Source organism: Mycetomoellerius zeteki, unplaced genomic scaffold, assembly GCF_001594055.1.
Source record: "Mycetomoellerius zeteki isolate Tzet28-1 unplaced genomic scaffold, Tzet1.0 scaffold155, whole genome shotgun sequence".
In the NCBI taxonomy this organism is placed as follows: Eukaryota; Metazoa; Arthropoda; class Insecta; order Hymenoptera; family Formicidae; genus Mycetomoellerius; species Mycetomoellerius zeteki.
In genome coordinates, this window is record NW_017256500.1 from 1131441 (window position 1) to 1151265 (window position 19825).

Genomic DNA, 19825 nt, shown 5'->3' on the forward strand with positions numbered 1-19825 from the left:
AGTCAGACCTTATACTTAAGGCTTCCTTAAATTTATCTTTAGATGCTCAGTAGCCAATGAAATAATTCGTAGAGCATCTGAAGATAAATTTAAGGAAGCCTTAAATATAAGGCCTGACTATGAATACGGGCCTTAAAATCGGAATGCAATGTACCGGCTACCTCGAACCGGGCAAGTAGAATAAAAAAGATGATACAATTAAAATGGGGATGGCTAAGACCCGTATTCATAGTCGGGCCTTATATTTAAGGTTTCCTTAAATTTATCTTTAGATGCTCTACGAATTATTTCATTGGCTACTGAGCATCTAAAGATAAATTTAAGGAAGCCTTAAGTACAAGGTCTGACTATGAATACGGGCATAAGCGTCTCCTCAGACACTGGCTACGTTTACACCGTACATTTAGGCCGTGGCCTATACAATAGATGTCCTTGTTTATTCCGTTGGTTAAACAAAGACATCTTTCGTATAGGTCGCGGACTAAACGCACGGTGTAAACGTAGCCATTGGGCGCCTGCGACTACGACGCTTCCGCGCCGCACGGATGCACGTCCAGACGAATAAAGAGATATCAACATAGAGATGCAATGCAGTTGAAGCCGGTCAGCCACGCTTTTCAAAAATATAATCGAGGTAACGTAACATCCGAGACGAGAGGAAACACGTTCGACCCGCTCGAGTGGTCTCGAGACTTGCAAGTTCGTTGAGAACGAGTTGGAACAAGTATACCTGAGTGTTTTTTCCAGTTTTTTCCACTACGATTGCCATACTTCATACTCGTTATCATCCGTTAAACAAATGACGACCGATTTCGCCGCGCAACAACACGTCAACAAAATTAGCGCCCAATCCAAAAGTTCGGGAACATCGACCTATCACGTGATCACGAAGGACCACCGTATATTGCGTTTCTTTCTGGTCACGTGACCACTCAACCAATTGCGTTGCAGGTGGTATCAGGACGTAATGAAAGGCTATTGGTTGTCTCTTACCGCGTAACCACGTTCAGTGTCCGGCGTCGGAGAGGAATCTTTTCTTTTTTCGCATAGTTCATGCTTTAGTCACGTTGTTCAGAGTTGATCGAATCGTCGGTGGATCACGTTCTTGAGAAGTTACGACGGAAGATTGGATGGCGGAAGAATCTTTGGAAGAGAGAATTTATGTGTGGAAAGACGCTTAAGTAAGTTCGTTATCAAACAGTGGTTTTCCCAGCGGGAAATGTAAGTGGCAATTATTCAGTATTGACGCGTACCGCATCGATGTTTTTCACGAACCTGTTCACGTGAGGTTAACGAAGCACCATATCTGATACAGAATAACAGAATCTTCATCTCGTACAATGTTCCAATCTTTGCTTCGCCGATTTTTCCCGCGTTGACTTTTATTTTAATTTATTATTTTTTATTGTAACGTTTTTTTTGTGCACGTAGGGGATGGTGGTTGCGGCACCGTTGCACGTTCGATCTTGTTAATTCGTTACATCAGAGTATCGATTTCGTTAAGGATCTTTGAACTCGAGAAAGTATCAAGGTACTACCCACATCATTCATCATTTACCCATTTCTACCAATGTAGGTTAATTTTAATCTTGATTTAACTTTATGTTATCTCTTTCTAGTTTTAAAAATTAAAAAAGAGTAGAGTAAATTAAACCAAGATTAAAATTGTAAAATTCGAAACATAAAATATCGATGTAAGAAGATAATTGTGATTTTAGTCTCAGAATGGACTCAGGTAGGAAGAAAAAGATTAGATTCGAATCATAGTAATGCCCAAGGACGCCCTGATATTTTTCTCGTGTTATCGCTTACATTTGTTTGTCGGTTATGTTTTAACAGGCATGTGTTTGTATAAACGCTTCAATTCGAGGAAATTCGTTGGCGAGAAATTCTTTCGTTTTTATATCAGTAATGCTCGTTTCTCTCGATGTAATTTATTTTGAATTTCGACGAACTCTTCATCTTTTTATAATTCTAAGAATTTAAAAAAAGGTGAGTAAGGCCCGTTTCTGCCAACGTAGATTAACTTTAATCTTGGTTCAACTAACTCTTCATCTCTTTCTACTTCTAGAAATTAGAAAAAGATGAAGAGTAAAAAGTTAATCTATTGGTAGAAACGAGCCTAAGGCCCAGTTCCACAACTCATGGTTAACTCTTAACCGAGGTTTAATTTATTCATTGTCTCTTTCTAATTTTAGAATTGAAAAGAGATGAGAAACAAATTGAATCTCGGTTAAGAGTTAATCGTGAGTTGTGAAACTGGCCCTTAGGCCCGTTTCCACCAACATAGATTATCTTTAATCTCGGTTCAACTTACTCTTCATCTTTTTCTAATTTCTAGAAGAAGAAAAAGATGAAGAGTTAGTTGAACCAAGATTAAAGTTAATCTACGTTGGTAGAAACGGGCCTTAGACACGGTCTGTAACTCGCGGTTAATTCTTAATCGAGGTTTAACTTATTTCTCATCTTTTTCCATTTTCAAGAACAAATTAAGAGTTAACTATGAGTTTTACAATTGGATACAAGTTGGACCGAAATTTAAGTTAATCCACATTGGTAGAAACAAACATAGCCTGAATCTGCTTAAGCGTATAATGCATATGCAAGCCAAAATTAACTATTGCAATTACATTTTATATGCTCGTTTCTACCAATGTGGATTAACTTTAATCTTGGTTTAATTTACTTTTCTTTTTCTAATCCTTGGAACTAGAAGATGAAGAGTAAGTTGAATCGAGATTAAAGTTAATCTACAATTGATAGAAACGAGTACATTATCAAGATCAGTCTTGCTTTCAGAAATTTTTTTTAACGACTGTCGGAACAAAAGGCTGGGAGTTGATTGTGTATCTTGAAATGAGGTGAAAATTACAAAAGTGAACAAATTCATTAGTTATTGACCAATTAAATTATGAATATTCTAGTGAATTTGCTCATTTTTGTAATTTTCATCTCATTTCGAGATACACAATCGACCCCCAGATTTAATCTCTCCTGTTGTATCACTTAATTTTTTGGAAATTTTTGAAACTCGAGAGAGAGAGAGCCTGTCTTTATGAAACATTTACTGATTTCATAAATTTATCATTATTTTGTTACTAGCACTGTGGTCCAAACTTTATTAAGTCTGTTCGCGTTGCTTGAAATCTTTAAAAATTTTTGTACTCGAAGTGAGATATTTAGGCATTGAAGAGAGAGGAAGCGAAGATGTTGAGTGCAAAAGTATAAAGCAAACGCGAACAGACCTATTACCAGTGCTAGCCAGTCAAATGGCGTCTACAATATGATTTTATGATGTAAAATCTTAAGCCGTAAGAAATTGATCAATTACGTGCTACAATTGAATGCGAGGAAAATAATTGATTATGATTGATTAATTTTTTACGATTTAAGGCTTAAAATTTACATTTTTAAATCTATAGACGTTCTACGGGGACTGAGGCCATTAAAGTTTGAAAGTCTTGCTTTTGGTTGGTCAATCTCGTTTTCAAAATAATTGCTTTGCAGTCCCGCCAATGTTAAAATGTGAATAATTGTATTATTTTTGTTAAATTTTAACTCTGTCCCACTATTTTACAATGCGTTTCAATCTTTATCTCAAATTAAGGATATGATTATAAATTGACTCCCGGCCGAGGCATTATTTTTCGCAATAAGTTTATTACAGTTTTTAAGTTGGGAAATTTGGGGGGATTATTAATATTTTCAGATTTGATTGCGTTGAAAGTCCGACAACCATATCGGCACGCAATTATAATTTCTGAAATTAATTCATTTAAATGAATTTACAATAGTTCAACATCTTAACGTTCTGACCGTTATGGCGCTTCTTAATTTAAAGCATTATGTTTAACATTAGCGGTCTTTCAATCTTATTATTATTATAAATTGTCTCTTTTTTAAGTGTAAAAATAAAAAATGTGAAATAATAAATGAAAATAATAAGTGAGAAATGTAATTTTCAACTAATATATGAAGAATTTTATGTTTTTTAATTTAAAAACCCAGATATAAAATACATTTAGTAAAAAAGTACAATTTAAAAAAATAAAATGTAATCTCTTGTAACTGGACGTAATTTCTGTTGATCTCATGTGATGTTACACATTAAGTGTTACTACTTATTTATAAATATAACAATTGATATTGTTTATTTGTTTCGTTAACAATTATTAAAAAAGTATTTATCTATTAAAATTTAATTACAATTAATATTGAATTTTTTTAAATGTCATTCTTTGCCTTAAGGAATTGGTCACTTTACATTCTTTCCCATCTCCCCAACATAAAAGGCCTGTTCTTTTCCGTACTGAACTTTTTGTATGGTATATCTTTGTTTTTACATTGGAGAGAGAAAGAGATAAAAAAAATGTCTGAAAAGGACGCTAATCCTATTATCCCATTTTTCGTATTAAGGAAGTATTCATTTTGAAAGCGCAGAAACCCAGATGTTGAAAAAGAAGTGAATACTGACTGCTATTAACGCAACTTTTAATTAGTTTCTGCTGTTTTATTCTGTTTTTTCTAAGATGAATTTACATATTTCTCGTGTCATATTAATTTTTAGTTATTATTTTTTAAAGCATTCTTAAGCAAAATTTCTGTTATAGGGGAGATCGGGGTAAGTGAGCACCTTTTTTTTTCAATTGCAATTTTCAGTAACAAAATAAACGATTTTAGTCAAATGATTATTAGCGTTTTATAGAGTGATTATAAAACTACAAGATGGCAATAAAAAGTTTTGGTGTTTGCAACTTCATTTCATCCACACAAAAATGTGATTGAGAAAATGAAATCTCAAAAATTACTTTTGACTATCGAAAACACGTTTGACTACTTCAACATAACAATGCGGCATCTAAACTGACCAAACTTCATTTGTAAAGAAGATACACGAGATGCTATCTACAATATAAATTGGGAACTCATAAGATATATTTTTGCCACTCAAAATTCAAATACCAGCTTAATCCCGGTCTCCTCTATATGATACAGAAGCTATATATACGCGCATCTTATACATTTTTTAAATTTGTTATTAAATGATTCTTTTTCATTTTTATGATGAGAATCTTATAAATTCCTTAACTCTGCTGTTCTATTCACATATACCGTATGATTATACAGTGGACAGAATGAATCCATAAGTAAAGAACTAATTGCTCAGTGAGCAGATTGCATTCCGAAATCTAGTAAAAAAAAATGTTGCAACTATTCTGGATGCTTTCTAACAAGAGATACAGATGACACAGTGCAACACAGTGAATTGTTTCGTTGTTGTTTGCTAATGTTAAACAAAGATGACACTGTGTCATATTGTGTTGCTTGTTGGAAAGCATCATCTCCATGACTGTGGACATTCATGTCCATGACTGTGGATATATAGTATATTCGAAAAGAAAAACAGGATTAATCTACATATTGAAGAAAGAGCCTCAGATATATTTTATTCAGATCTATTATTGGATACACAAAAGATGATATGCGAAAAACTAATTTATTTCGATGTAAATACCAAAGACCGGTTTTACCATCTCCAATGAAGCTCTACGCAGAAAAAGATATACTGTATGCAAGTAATAATGACTTATTTCAAGTATTTTAAATGTTCATATATCCGCAAGTCTATCATAAGTTCATCACAAGCGTTAAATTTATTCAAAATATATTCTGAATCCTAGAAAGTTTAATACTTCAATCAAGAATATTAAATTGAACCAAAAATTCGATTTATTTATTATATAGAATCGATGGAAGAGAACCATATGTTTTAACAAAGATATCTTTTTTTCTTAAGAACAATTCTTCCTTTGCTTGAATCAAGTATCATATTTACTTGTAATAAAAAGGTTACGGTTACATCTTAACGAAAAAAATAATTTTTTTGTTATTATTACTTCTTATTTTTTCAATTCAATTTATATTTTTACTATTTCGCATACCTATATTCTGTCTAATTAACTGTAATTAATTATTGAAAAACGCATCGCACCGCAAGATTTGAACTTAAGATCCCTAAGCCTAATTATACATATACGCTGAGCTAATCACACGCTTGTGGTCGAGTCATTGCTAACGGTATACCTCCTACTGTAATCATTCTTAATTTCATGCTTCTACTGATAGTTTAATATTATTGATTTTTTAATTATCTTTTTATCATTTTTTATTTTTTTTAATTATTTTTTTTAATTATTTTTTTTTTTATTATTTAGTTTAATATTATTAATATTTGAGGAGATTACATGGAAATGAAATAATTATACGCTATTTATTAATTCAAAATAATTAAGATAAATATTATATGAAAAAACATTGTTATGAAACAATATAAAAGTCATGTTTAAATTTGGTCCCAAGATAAATATTTATTTAAACTAAAAATATGAATTTACTTCAAACAAGAAAAAATTTCTTGTTTCTAGACTATATTTCGCTTTTCCTAAATCTGTTGTATAGAATTGAAAGAAATATATCAAATCTTTCTGACCCAATAAATTTTCTTACATCAATATTATTAAATATTCAAGTTAATCAAATTTGACTTTTCTTCGATAAAATTTTATAATATACTTCAAAAGAGAATAAATTCTTATTTTGAGTATATGATATTGAGTATTTTTCTAAAACTTGTAACGGATACATTTTAAGATTACCAGCAAGAAAATATTCTTTATTGAAACTAATCGTTACTTGAAAGAAGAAAAATAAATTGAGTAATTACTTTTCTTGGCAACAGAATAATATTTTTCTGTGTGTAGTATAACAGAAGTGCCAATCCATGTGAAGTTGGTCCCCCAGCTTTTGAAAAAATTAACTTTCTGTAGCTCATTCGATTGCTCATCGTTTACACATGTGTGCACATTTCAAATTTTTGTTTGTACACTTCTGGTAAAAAAAGTTTTAAAAAAAATAATTTGGGGGTGGACTAATTTCACATTAGCTCCCTAAGTATAAGCAAATTTAACTAGTCTCAATCAATAGCTTTTCATTTGCACATTTCGAAACAAATTATACTATATATATATAAATCACATTAAATTATTTAAGCATCAAAGATCCAGCTTCGACCGTTATAGGCCTGTAATTCCTATTTCTTGTTGGTTGTCTTCTCACTTGTACGGTCTAAGGGTGCGTTATCTAGATTATCCAGCCGCGAGCCGAGCCTACGTCCACATTCAAAGCTTTGATGTGAACCTATATTCATATTTCGATAATATGGATGTAGGCTCGGCTCGCGGCTCGATAGTCTGGACGCACCTTAATAAGATTCTTGTTATACAATAATCTTATGTTTTATTATTCTGTTAGCTATAACGTCTCCGTTATTTTGAAAAAGGGGAAGAGAGCCATTAAGATTGGAAGTTGGAAGATTTTGTGGTTTCTGTCATGAGTCAACATGCATATAATAAGACATTGTAACATTAGTCATGTTTAGCTTTGTCAGCGTTTAGTAAGCGCTTCACATTGATTAGATTATACTCTTGGTTCTCAAGGAAAAGTCCTATTTCATCGAAAAAAACTTTCAACAGTTGCAAAATAAATATTCCGCTGAATGCAGCCGTTTTCTGTTGATGTAATGAAAAGAAAGTGACATCTTTTTTTACTTTTAGTTTATTGAACTTATTCTTTCAAATTAAATTTATTCTCTGCGAATTGCTATCTTCGTATTTTTTATGAATATGACAAAACATGCACAGATGTATTTACTTCGATCATTCTGTATAAGAAAATATAATATTAGATGAAAAAAATTGCACATAATAAAAAAAATAAACCTTACATACCATACAACTTAAATTAATATATATGGAGGATTGATTGATATATTATACAATATTTGGTACACAGAAAAAAAATTTACAGATTTTAAATAAATATTTACTCAAATAGTACGAATACTAACAAAATATTTACTAAATGTAAACATATATTTACTCGATTTAAATATAACGTGCTCAAAATTTGGAATATTCCATAATATTGGATTGATTGTGTTCAAAGAATTGCGTTTGTCCATTTTCTAGGGGACGTTATCTCTCCTAACATTGCAAAATAAGTAAAAGTTATCTCTCCTAACTGAAGGTTCTTCGTTCAAATTTTTAGACACACACAATGTCGATTTTCCAGAAGTTTGAGAAAATAAATTAAGGGGACTTTAGGCACCTTGTCCCGATAATTTTGCAGAAGCAACGTTGACAACAGTTTAGCGAATTCGATTGGATGCACCCAATTGATGTAAAGAGATGTATATTTAATATAAATATAAAAACGCGCGCGCGCGCGCGGATTAGACCACGAGATCCTAAATACCCTTTATTAATTATTGTGTGTGTATGTGTGCGCGTGTGTGTGCATATGTGATAGGTAAAATATTTATTAAGGTATTTTATAATTCGAATTTGCCTTTCACTTTTACATTCAAATTAAATCAGTGTACAACGGCTATAATACACACTACTACGCGTTAGTATGTCCAATCGAATTTGCTGTAAATTACATAGAAATTTCCTATCACAGCATTGCCGAGAATTAATCATATTGATCATTCGCCTAGCATTCACTGAAAAATAATTTTCTATAATGAGACTTACTTTATTTTACCTGCACATATATTATTAATATTACCAATATATACAACGTATACATATGAAAAGACTATTTCGTGTTCAAAATTAAAATTAAGAGCATAGTGTTCATTGAATACTTAAGTATTGAGTGTAATTTTTGTTGTATCTTGTTCCTCTATTATTTGACTCATCTTTCGGACTAATGTGAAGTATGCGAACACTTAGATTTCAATAATCAGGAATAGAAATGATAACCCTAACGGTCAAAGCTAGATCTTTAATGTTTAAATTCAATCTGAATTACTATATATTATATACATATTATGTACATGCATATATATCATTTGTAGTCATTCGCACTGCGCGCCGAATTGATTTTCCGGACTTATAAACGCAATTAAACTACTGTAGTAATGTCACGAATTAAATTGACAAGCCATTTTTAATAATTTGATGCTCAATCAGACATCCTGTTAAAAAGATGTTACTATGAAAAACTGTGTAAATAAATTTTTTAGATAGATGGATTTCTCAAACTTAGATTTCAGTTGCAATCCCAGCAAAACGATAGTACGGAATATTAATAAAATTATTTAAAGAATATTGCACATGAATATAAACGTTTTGATAATTGAAAAATGTATTACAATTTACATTTAGAAATATTATCAAGCATCAATATTTAGGGCCATATTTGACGCTTTATTTGATTAAAATCTATTTAATTCTATCTATTTAAATCTAATATTTTTATTAAAAATTTTTATATTCGTATTTGAAGGAGCGTGAAATTATTTTTTAAGTTTCAAAGATTAATATCTTGGCATGTTCCTATTTCGAAATAAATTACTAGTACTTAGATATTAAGTGAAGTAATTGAATTTCTAAATATTTATAGTATTGGTATATATTAATAAGTATTAATGTATATCTATTTAAAAAATTACAGAACACAAAATGGATCCAAGTGGAAATAACAAACCTAGCGGGAAAGGACGCGGTTCTTTCCTGTTAGAGATGATGAGGCAAAGAGCACAAATGGAACGATCTCAAGCGTTGTCCCATTCTCTAGAAACACCTAGTGTTTCATCAGCTGAACAAACATCAAGATCATCTGAAGAATATTCATCTCATGCTTCAAGTTCTAGTGGAGGTCGCGGACGTGCGCAAATATCTGGTTGGTTAAAATCATTGAGTAGCAGCAGTAGTGAGGAATCCAGAAACTCTTCATTAGCAATAGGTCACGGTCGAGGCGCTCTTCCAGGTTTAATAAGAACGTTTGGGTGAGTGAAAGTATTTTGCTATCTCTGAATTACATTTATAAATGCACATTTACAGCAGATATATTTTTTACAATCCAGTCAACCAAGTACATCATCTGTATCAGAAAGTGTTAGAAAGGACGATTCCGAAGGAGTTTTAGGAAAATTAGCTGACATTTCCGTATATGATAATCCACCTTCACCTAAAGACTTACAATCTCCGGATGATATTGCACCAATATGTCGACAAGGCAAAAGTGGAACAAAGTAAGTAATTAACAATTTATTACTTTAACAGAATACGATCATTCTCGATTTATAAGACAAAAACCCCATCTTAAAAATTCAGAAAATTATAAAACTAGCAATACGCAGGAGGTCTGGATGTAATAAGCTATTTTTCTATCTTTTATTTTACTTTTTGAGTGAGTAAAAAATCATCTCCCAAAAATTGCCTTTTTTGTTTTTGTTTCATTATTCACCAACACAAAAAAGGAGAAGTAACATTGTATGAACAAAACTCTAATGAAACATTTTAATGAGATTGATTAGAAAATTATCAGTCTTGTAAAGAATTATAATTGCAAGTTTTTATACATTTGCCGTGTGGTTTTTATACATTTCCATGTGCGATAATTATTTTATACGTTATTCATGGTGTAAGAAATTTCAAGTTGGAGATATGTTAGATAATATTTTCGGCACATTTGGATTAGTCGTCAAATTAGTAGAGATGTATGAATCAAGGTTTTTTTGACATCGAATCGAATCAAATCAAATCAAATCGAATTGTTAAAACAATGTTTAATCAACAACATATTTATTGTTAGATTGAATTTTAATATATAGATAAAAAAGTTCTGTGTAAGAGAAATATTAATTATATGATATACTGTATGTAGCGGGAAATAATTTTCTATACATATATGTGTATGTATGTGTGTTAATATATGTGATTTATATTCAAATCTCTTATAATTAGATTTGAAATGTTTTAATAATCTGGATTCTAATCGTAGAGATTCAAATCCGAATCGAATCTTATCTGATGCGATTTGATTCGTATTTGAATAATTCGCCGATCTCTACAAATTGCACAATATAAACAAGTTTAAAAAATATGTGATTATTTACTTTTAATAAAAATGAAACAATATCACTATCATTTATAACAAGAAAGGGATAAATATATTACTATAATTTAATAATAATTAATAGCAACAATTAATAAAGATTTTCTTTATAGAGTGGAAGCATACTCTAACTATGTGGATTTGAAATTAGAGCCTGGAAAAGGTCTATTTCAATATGAAATTAAATTTTCACCAAATATTGATTCAATAGGTTTACGTCGTAAACTACTTAACCAACATTCTGCCATATTAGGACGAACAAAAACATTTGATGGAACTTTACTTTATTTACCAATAAAATTGCCTCAAGATGTGAGTTTAAAAACTCTGATAGAGAACTTCTATTAATACAACGTACGTAATATTATATGATGTTAAATGTTTAAATTGATGATTGTTAAATTTTCAGGTTTCTCACTATAAATCGGAACATCCAATGGATGGTTCAATAGTAACTCTCACAATCATTTACAAAAAGAAACAATCAATGAGTGAAAATGTTCAATTTTTCAATGTTTTGTTTAATCGTATTATGCGAGCGCTTAGCTTAATTCGTATTGGTCGACAAAATTTTAATCCAAAATGCGCGCACGCTTTGCTTCAACATCGATTAGAAGTGTGGCCTGGTTACGTGACTGCTGTAAATGAATACGAGGGTGGTTTAAAATTGTGTTTAGATGCCAAACATCGAGTGATGCGAACAGACACTGTGCGAGATTTAATGTGAGATTTTTTTTCCAATATTACGAAATTTTCCAATATTATCACGATTGAATAATTTACAGTTAATTAAATTTATTTTATGTAATCACTTTTCAGAAGAGAGATTTACCAAAAATCACAACGTAATTACCAAGATGCTGTTATAAAGGAAATAGTTGGTACAAGTGTATTAACGAGATATAATAACAAGACATATCGTATAGACGACATCGATTTTGATAGAACACCAAAATATACGTTCTCTAAAAACGGCGAACAAATATCGTTAATCGATTATTATAAGACAAATTGGAATATCCAGATTTCAGATTTACAACAACCCCTTTTAGTGCATCGTGCTACAGCTAGATTACCAAATGGCGAGGTTCGTGATTTTATGCATATATACAATACTGTATTCATGTATATTATTATTGATATGATATGATATTGATAATCACTTAAAATTCCTTATTGCAAAAAATCGTTTGAATGTAATAGAAAGAAGAAAGAACAATTTATCTGGTGCCGGAATTGAGCTATGCAGCAGGTCTTACTGATAATATTCGTAATAATCATTATATTATGAAAGACTTAAGTGCAGTTACGAAAATGTCGCCTAATCAACGTCAAGAGGTGATCTGGCGATTTGTAGAAGAAATCAAGAAGAATGATGTAACTCGAGAATTATTATCAGAATGGGGTTTACATCTAAGCTGTGATTTAGTTAAATTTACTGCAAGACGTCTCGAGCCTGAATTGATACGTTTTGGCAATAATAGAACGTATCAGTCGAATGAGAAAGCAGACTGGAGCAATGCTGCAGTAAGAAATCCCGTGTTACGTACTGTAAGTATATTAAATAACAATTATTTAGAAATTAAAAACTACATACCTAATTATACACAGTGAAATGATCTTGTATAAAAACATTTTATTATTTCACACTTGTGTCTCTTGTGTTTTAGCCTAATTTGTCCAAGTGGAATATTATATACTTTATAAAGGACCAAACTTGTGTATTAGACTTCTTAGACACTTTGAAAAAGATTGCAAATGCGATCAATATGCGAATTGATAATCCAAACAAGATTACTTTAAGAGATGACAGAACTGAGACTTATTTGCGAGAAATTCAAAATAGTCTCACCGATAATCTCGAATTATTAGTTATCGTATTTCCAACCAACCGTACTGATCGCTATTCGGCAATAAAAAAGTAAGACGATTTTTTTTATGATATATTATATAAGTATGTTAATATGTAAAAATTGAGTATATTTTGACCTGTCCTTGGACATATGAAAACGTACGTTTTGAAAATTTATTTATAACAATTTATTCATGTAACAATAATTGAAGATAAAGTCTGGAAAAGTATGTTTTATTGTTTTATATTTCAGATTATGCTGTGTACAGAAAGCTATACCATCACAAGTCATCATTTCGAAAACAATTTCTAAGCCTCCTAAATTAAAAAGTGTTACAGAAAAGATAGCACTTCAAATCAATTGTAAACTAGGAGGAGCACTGTGGACTGTCAATATGCCACTAGTATATAGACTTTTATTAACTTATATTTTATCGTATATAATTTTATTTATGTATTTGTTTTATTTTATTCAATTAATTTTTTGTAGAAAAACTGTATGATATGTGGTATAGATGTTTATCATGCTGGTGTTGGAGGAGGTTCACGAAAAAGTGTTGCGGGATTTATTGCTAGTTTAGATAGTCAATTGACTAAATGGCACAGTAGAATTTGTATGCAGGCCTCTAGGCAAGAACTGGTTGATATGCTACAAGTATGCCTTACTTCAGCTATTAATGCATTTCACAAGGTAATTAATGCGTTATTTGTCTTTCAAATGTAAACTTCTTTCGATTGATTAATCAAAATAATGAATATATTGTCAGCATAACGGATGTAATCCAGAGCGTATAATTATATATCGTGATGGAGTCGGTGACGGAGATTTAGATTACGTAGAAAATTACGAGGTAAAACAATTATTGGCGACGTTTAATCGTATAGCGCCGAATTACAAACCGCAACTTAGTGTAATTATAGTTCAAAAACGCATTAACACGCGGATATTCATCAAAGGAGTGAGTATAGCTAGAATTTATATCATACAATCGTGAAATATGTTGCGTTAATGATAAGGTTTTAATTGACAATGACAATTTTAATTTGCAGAAAGAAGGTTTAGACAATCCCGCACCGGGTACCGTTGTTGATTCGTGCGTAACGAGGCGAAACTATTACGACTTTTTTCTCGTGCCGCAAAGTGCGCGACAGGGTACAGTAACACCTACACATTACATCGTCATTCATGATTCATCAAATATGGAAACAGATCACATGCAACGATTGACATATAAACTTTGTCATTTATACTATAATTGGCCCGGTACAATACGTGTACCAGCTCCTTGTCAATACGCACACAAACTTGTGTACCTGGTGGGACAAAATCTTCTAGCTGAGCCACACCAATCCCTTTCAGATATTTTGTTCTATTTGTAACTTTATCATTATCCAATATATTACTTTTGTCTCACTCATCTATTCTTTTTTTTTCTCTTTAAATGACGTACAAAGTATTATAAAATAACGGTTCACCGTTTGAGAGAATATTTTGAAAGAACTGATTGATTAGATGATTTAATTGTGTTCCTGCAGAAATCAATGCTACTACCGATAATGAAAGTATTATAATAGAAATAGAAGATTTATATAGAAAGACAAGAGGGTACTATCAAGTATACTATGTGATAAACAAAGCACTTGGAAAGTATCTCTTACATAGTTAATATTTTTGTTATACAGTTGATACTTGCGTTTGTATTAATAGAAAGTAATTGTTGTAGCACTCAGGTAAATACCAACGCAAGTTTGTAACTCAAATATAATTTCATCTTGTTAACTGTATATACACATAAAACTAAGATCTCTTGTTACAAAAAGATTATCCCACTGAACTATGCTTTATATCTAGCTTTGGTCAAAAATATTAACTTATTAATCATTATTTAACATTGTAGTTCAAAAATTGATTTTCGTCATTTGCTGTGACTTATCCGTTTCAAATACTCTTATGTATAATGTCGGTAATTAATAGGAAATAATAGGTAAAAGAATAATAGATAAAAGAATAATAGGTAAAAGAATTTCAGATTTATGAAAAAAAATATAGGTACCTAATATTTTTGATCAAGGTTCTTTAAGATACATATTTTGTATTACTTATAATTTACATAGAATTAAGACGAATTAAAAGATTTCTTATTTTCATAGTCTTCTCTAAATCTTACAAAATTATTAGCGAATAATATTAAAATAGAAATTGTCACAAATATAGCTTATGTCTATTCTTGAGAGCGATTGATTTACTTTATTATATTTTCAGTATTTATATTCTTTTTTTTTTATTTTCAGACAGTGTGAAACATGACGTTACAATAGTAATAAATGTGACATAGTAATAGTAAAATTATTTGATAATTTAAGTAAATGTTATATTTTAATATAATTTTGGAAATTTATGTTTGTACATACGAGGACACAAATGCCTGGCCATGACTTTTTATGACTTTTCATTCCTTCTCATGGTTTTGATATATTCCTTCTCATGCTCTATAACTTCGGATGGCTAGGCATTTATGTTCCCATGTGTACAGTTCAACACATTGTGATATAAGAACGCTATTATGTATTTTTACATAAAAATCTTGTATTGTTTACGCTCAGTGGATGCCAAAATGTAATATTTTTTATAAGATGCAAAATGGCTTTTAATATTCATTATTATATTTTATTTACTCATTCAATATTATAATTATTTTATTTTTTGAAGATGAGACTTGCATGTAATACTAGATTATTACTTATAGATCATTAATTTTAATTATCTATCGACTGAGAAGGTAAATAGGGTGTAATTTTATAGCCTATAAGTATATTCTATATATATATATTTTTTTAAATGATGTAGAATATTTTGCCAAATTTTTCTAAAGCTATTGTCTGCGGTATACTGTATGTAATACAATTTTATATATCTAAAGAAAAAAAATCCGTGTTTTTTAGATAACTATGCTATTCCTATATCAGTCCACATTTAATGGCTTTTGTTCTAATTAGCATCAATCCTTTCTTTAATTTCTTTAGTACAAAGTGTTCAATCATTCTCGGTTTTATTTCTTTATCTACTATTGCTAAGCTCGTAAAAAAATTATTGTTTAAGGATATAATTTTAAACGATATCAAAATCAGATTCATTATTTTTTATTTTAATATACATTTATTCATAGCATCTGATCTAAATTTGAAAATTACAGATTGAGTGATAGAATTTGTCACAATTCAATATGTGATTACTAATATTTTGAAAAAAACATTTGTTTTTAATTTATTTTATTGTAAAAATAAAGACACAAAATTCAGCTCAAAAAAAGTAAATACGGCATATGTGAATATACCTCATATATTGTTTAATAGGCTTTAATATTACAAAGTGAGACATATAAAGTGTTAACAAGCTATGTAATTACATATTTAAAAAATACAATTATATTTTCTTTAGACTAATTGATTCATCTCAATATTCTGTGCATATTAATTTCTCGATACTTCTACCTTAACTGCATTTTTGTTCGCAGAATAAGAGAAATTATGTAAAAAAAAATTACACGCGCACACAAGTGGAGGCGACTTCCATATGATCTTTAAAAAATCGTTTTTTTTTTTTTTAAATTGATTTTGTTATAATTCGTCCTTCTTGTTATCATAATTTTTGTTTGAATATATTTTTGAATTATGTGTGTGGTATATAATTTTTTAGAGATAATATCTTGTAACACTTTAAATATCCCACCCTATACTGTATACAGTATACAGTTTCACATATAAAATTTAAATTACTTTAAATTAATTTTTTTTCTGAAATTAATTCATTTAAATGAATTGACAATAGTTCAACAAACTTAACGTTCTGACCATTGTGGCGCTTCTTAATTTAAAGCATTGTAAATTAATTTAATTAGTCTATTCTGACAAGTTTTTAAAATTGAGAAATTTTAGAAATTAGACGAGAATTGAAGGAATTAGATTGGAAAATGACCAAATAAAATTTCCTATTCCACTGAAGAAAGAATTTCACCATTTTGTCTCTTGCACTTTTATCACTTGTTTGAAAAGTTTATAACAATAATCCTTGTAAGATTGATTATCGCAAATTATTCATTGATTTATGCACATTAATTACGAGTTAATTAAACATGGTGTCCAGCGGTTCTTGAATATCCTTGGATTCTGAAATTATACTGCAAATTTATGTCTGGAAAATTCCCGGAAAAAACCCTTGAAATTTCAGGGCTGTCTTGGAATTTTTCATTCTTTTATTTAAAAACAATCAGTGTAAAAAGAAAAAGAAATAATGAAAAAGAAGTTGTATGTTTGGCTATAAATCCTTCCTTAAAGATACAATAAGTTACCAATAGAAAACTTGAACTTGTCTAAAATAGAATGGAAAAATTTTTTGTTTGTGTTGACGGAATGTTCGTTTGATATTATTTATAAAGCATATAAATAATGTTTCAAATTTATTAGCGTTTTAATTCATTCGTATAGAATCTTAACTTGAAAACAAAACATAATATAATATTGCGCGAATCGATGAAAATCAAATAATGATAGTTGATGAATCTTGGAAAAACTTAGGATTTTTACCTGGAATATGGAATTATCCTTGACTTAGCTAGCCAGATTTTATTGAATACCATGTTAAAGTATATAATTCGATTATCTTGTATCAATTTATAAAAATTGTCTTCTGCGAAATTTTCACACGTTAAGTTGAATTTTTCAGATATATGCAACTCTATATATAAAAATACATGTACGTATCCATTTTTATATTACAAATATATGGTTTACAAGTTCATTCAAATTTAACCGATCGTTCCATCTCGGGGAAAGTATGAAAAAATACGACTGGCGTCTCGTATATGGAACATCTGATTGCGCTTGTTCGATTCATAGCATATACCTACAACAAGCACATTTCGGCGTGCGTCCATCACTGGATCGAACGTGCTTGATACTTTAAATCTGGAGCCTTATTTTAAAAAAATATCGTATATACGAAAGTACTAAGGAAATCTATAATATACGTAACATATACTATAGCATTTTCTCACATGTTCGTAATTTTTCAAGAATACGGGCTCTTTCTTTTCCCAAATTTAACACGTAACGTCTAGAAGACGTCTTTATAATGTCTTGGATATGTTTTAGACATGTCTCAAAAGACGTCTTTATGATATCTTTATGACATTTTTTTAGACATGCACGTCGTCCGAGTTCAGTTGAACCTTCTTACGCGGTTCATCCTCTTTCCTTATGTTGAAAAAAAAAAAGAAAATATGAACCGTGCAAGAAGTTGAACTAAAAAGCACAGGATTCTTGAAAGAGAATCAGGTATAGACAAATATGAGGCGTATGAGCGCGTAATCGCGATAATTATATAAGCCTGTAGGGCTATTCTGTAACTTTCAACGACAGTTCGGTATCGTTATATTGTCGTTGCGCAGCTTTTTTCATCATGTAAAATACCTGTGCAACGACATCTCTAGCTAGTAAAATTGTTAAAAAGTTACAGAATAGGCCTACAGTATCGGATTCTGTAATTCTTAACGACAGTGTTGATGTCGTTATATTATACATGGTAAAAAAAAACCGCATTATAATAATATCGAACTGTCGTTAAAAGTTACAAAATCGGAGTACTGGAACTCCTTTCTCTCTGCTGGAACAGATTATTGACACATCTTTCGAGTAATCGGATCGCGTGCTCCGGAATTACGAGGCATCGTAATTCGCGGGATTCGCGTACGCTAAGTTTCGGCCTTCGCGGCGACGGGGTATCGATTCTCGTTCCGGCGTGTTCCCGGTCGATCCACCTTTCGGCGGGACGTAGATCATCCTCGACGGTGGGGTTCACGCGCTTTCGTCGACGTCGTCGCCGCGCGCGTTAATTCCCGAGCAGCACAATTCATTGGCGAAACATTGGTTAAACGATTGGCATACATTGGGGATATGTTGGGCCAATGTTGCGCCGATGAATCGTGCTACTAAGGTTCCTGGAGATCGGGATCCCCGCGCAAGGTTCTTCCGCATTGCGGCGTCCGTCCGTTGACACGATTGTTACGCCACTGTGCCGCGTCGCCGTCGCGCTCGTGTGTACGTAATAAACACGACGCACACCGCACGTGCATACACATGCGCGAGCGGACGTGAGCGCGCGCATCGGTTCGTATTTACAATCGCGTAGCGCGTATAATCGGAGCCGCCGCCATTCGCGCGCGCGCGCGCGCTCGGCGCCTGCGTACATCTTGTTTACAACTGTGGAGCTCGGCGTACACATGACCTTTACAAGATAGACACGATCGTCTGTTCGGTTGGCTAGGCGTGAACCCGCGCGCGGCCCACAAGAAGGAGAGAGAGAGAGAGAGAGAGAGAAAGAAAGAGAGGTGTCGCGCGCGAGTGTGTTGTGTCGTGGCGAGAGTCCCATCGCCTTTTGCTGGAACATCCGGTGGCCACGTACCCGGCGATCGCGGGGACCTGCACGAATTTTACGCGCGTTGAAACGAGAGTCGAGAAGTTGCGTTACGTCGCGGTCGCGTCCGCGTCGCATCGTGTTATAACGTTTTCGCGGCGCGATCGACGATTAAACGAGAAAGACGGCGACGTCGATCGGTCCAGTTGCTCACGCGCGATCTCGATCACGGTCGCGCGAGTGACGACACGATTGTTGTTTGTCGCGCGCGTCTCAAGTACTCTGGTAAGTACTACGGGACGAGAGGGTTACCGCGCGCGCGCGCGCGCGCGTGCACGCACGCACGCCCGCCCGCCCGCACGCTTCAACGACGGTTGAAGTGGTCGAGGAAGAACGTATTCGGCGAAGGAGTCGCCCCGAATTCGTAGTCTCCGTTGGATCGCGACCCCACGAGGTGGGACGAGGGGAGACACGGACGTGATATCCCGGCGTGTATTTTCGTGCGCGGCGATAGTGCGTCGTTAATCGGGTTGTCCCGGGTGTGTATGTGTGTGTTTCCCTCCTCTCCTTAAACGCGGTGGAGAAGGAGACGGCGG

General features: G+C 32.2%; 1 protein-coding gene across 1 annotated transcript; it reads left to right on the forward strand.

Annotated features, from left to right (window-relative positions):
- The first annotated feature begins 1071 nt into the window (after positions 1-1071).
- AGO3 (Argonaute 3) lies at positions 1072-14226 on the forward strand. The gene is made up of 12 exons (XM_018444792.1): positions 1072-1181; positions 9520-9853; positions 9932-10099; positions 11079-11277; positions 11375-11688; positions 11785-12052; positions 12169-12516; positions 12636-12886; positions 13071-13221; positions 13308-13508; positions 13585-13776; positions 13868-14226. Exons 2-12 carry the CDS (start codon positions 9528-9530, stop codon positions 14195-14197), a joined length of 2748 nt encoding a protein of 915 aa, XP_018300294.1. The 5' UTR covers positions 1072-1181; positions 9520-9527; the 3' UTR covers positions 14198-14226.
- The last annotated feature ends 5599 nt before the right edge of the window (positions 14227-19825 follow it).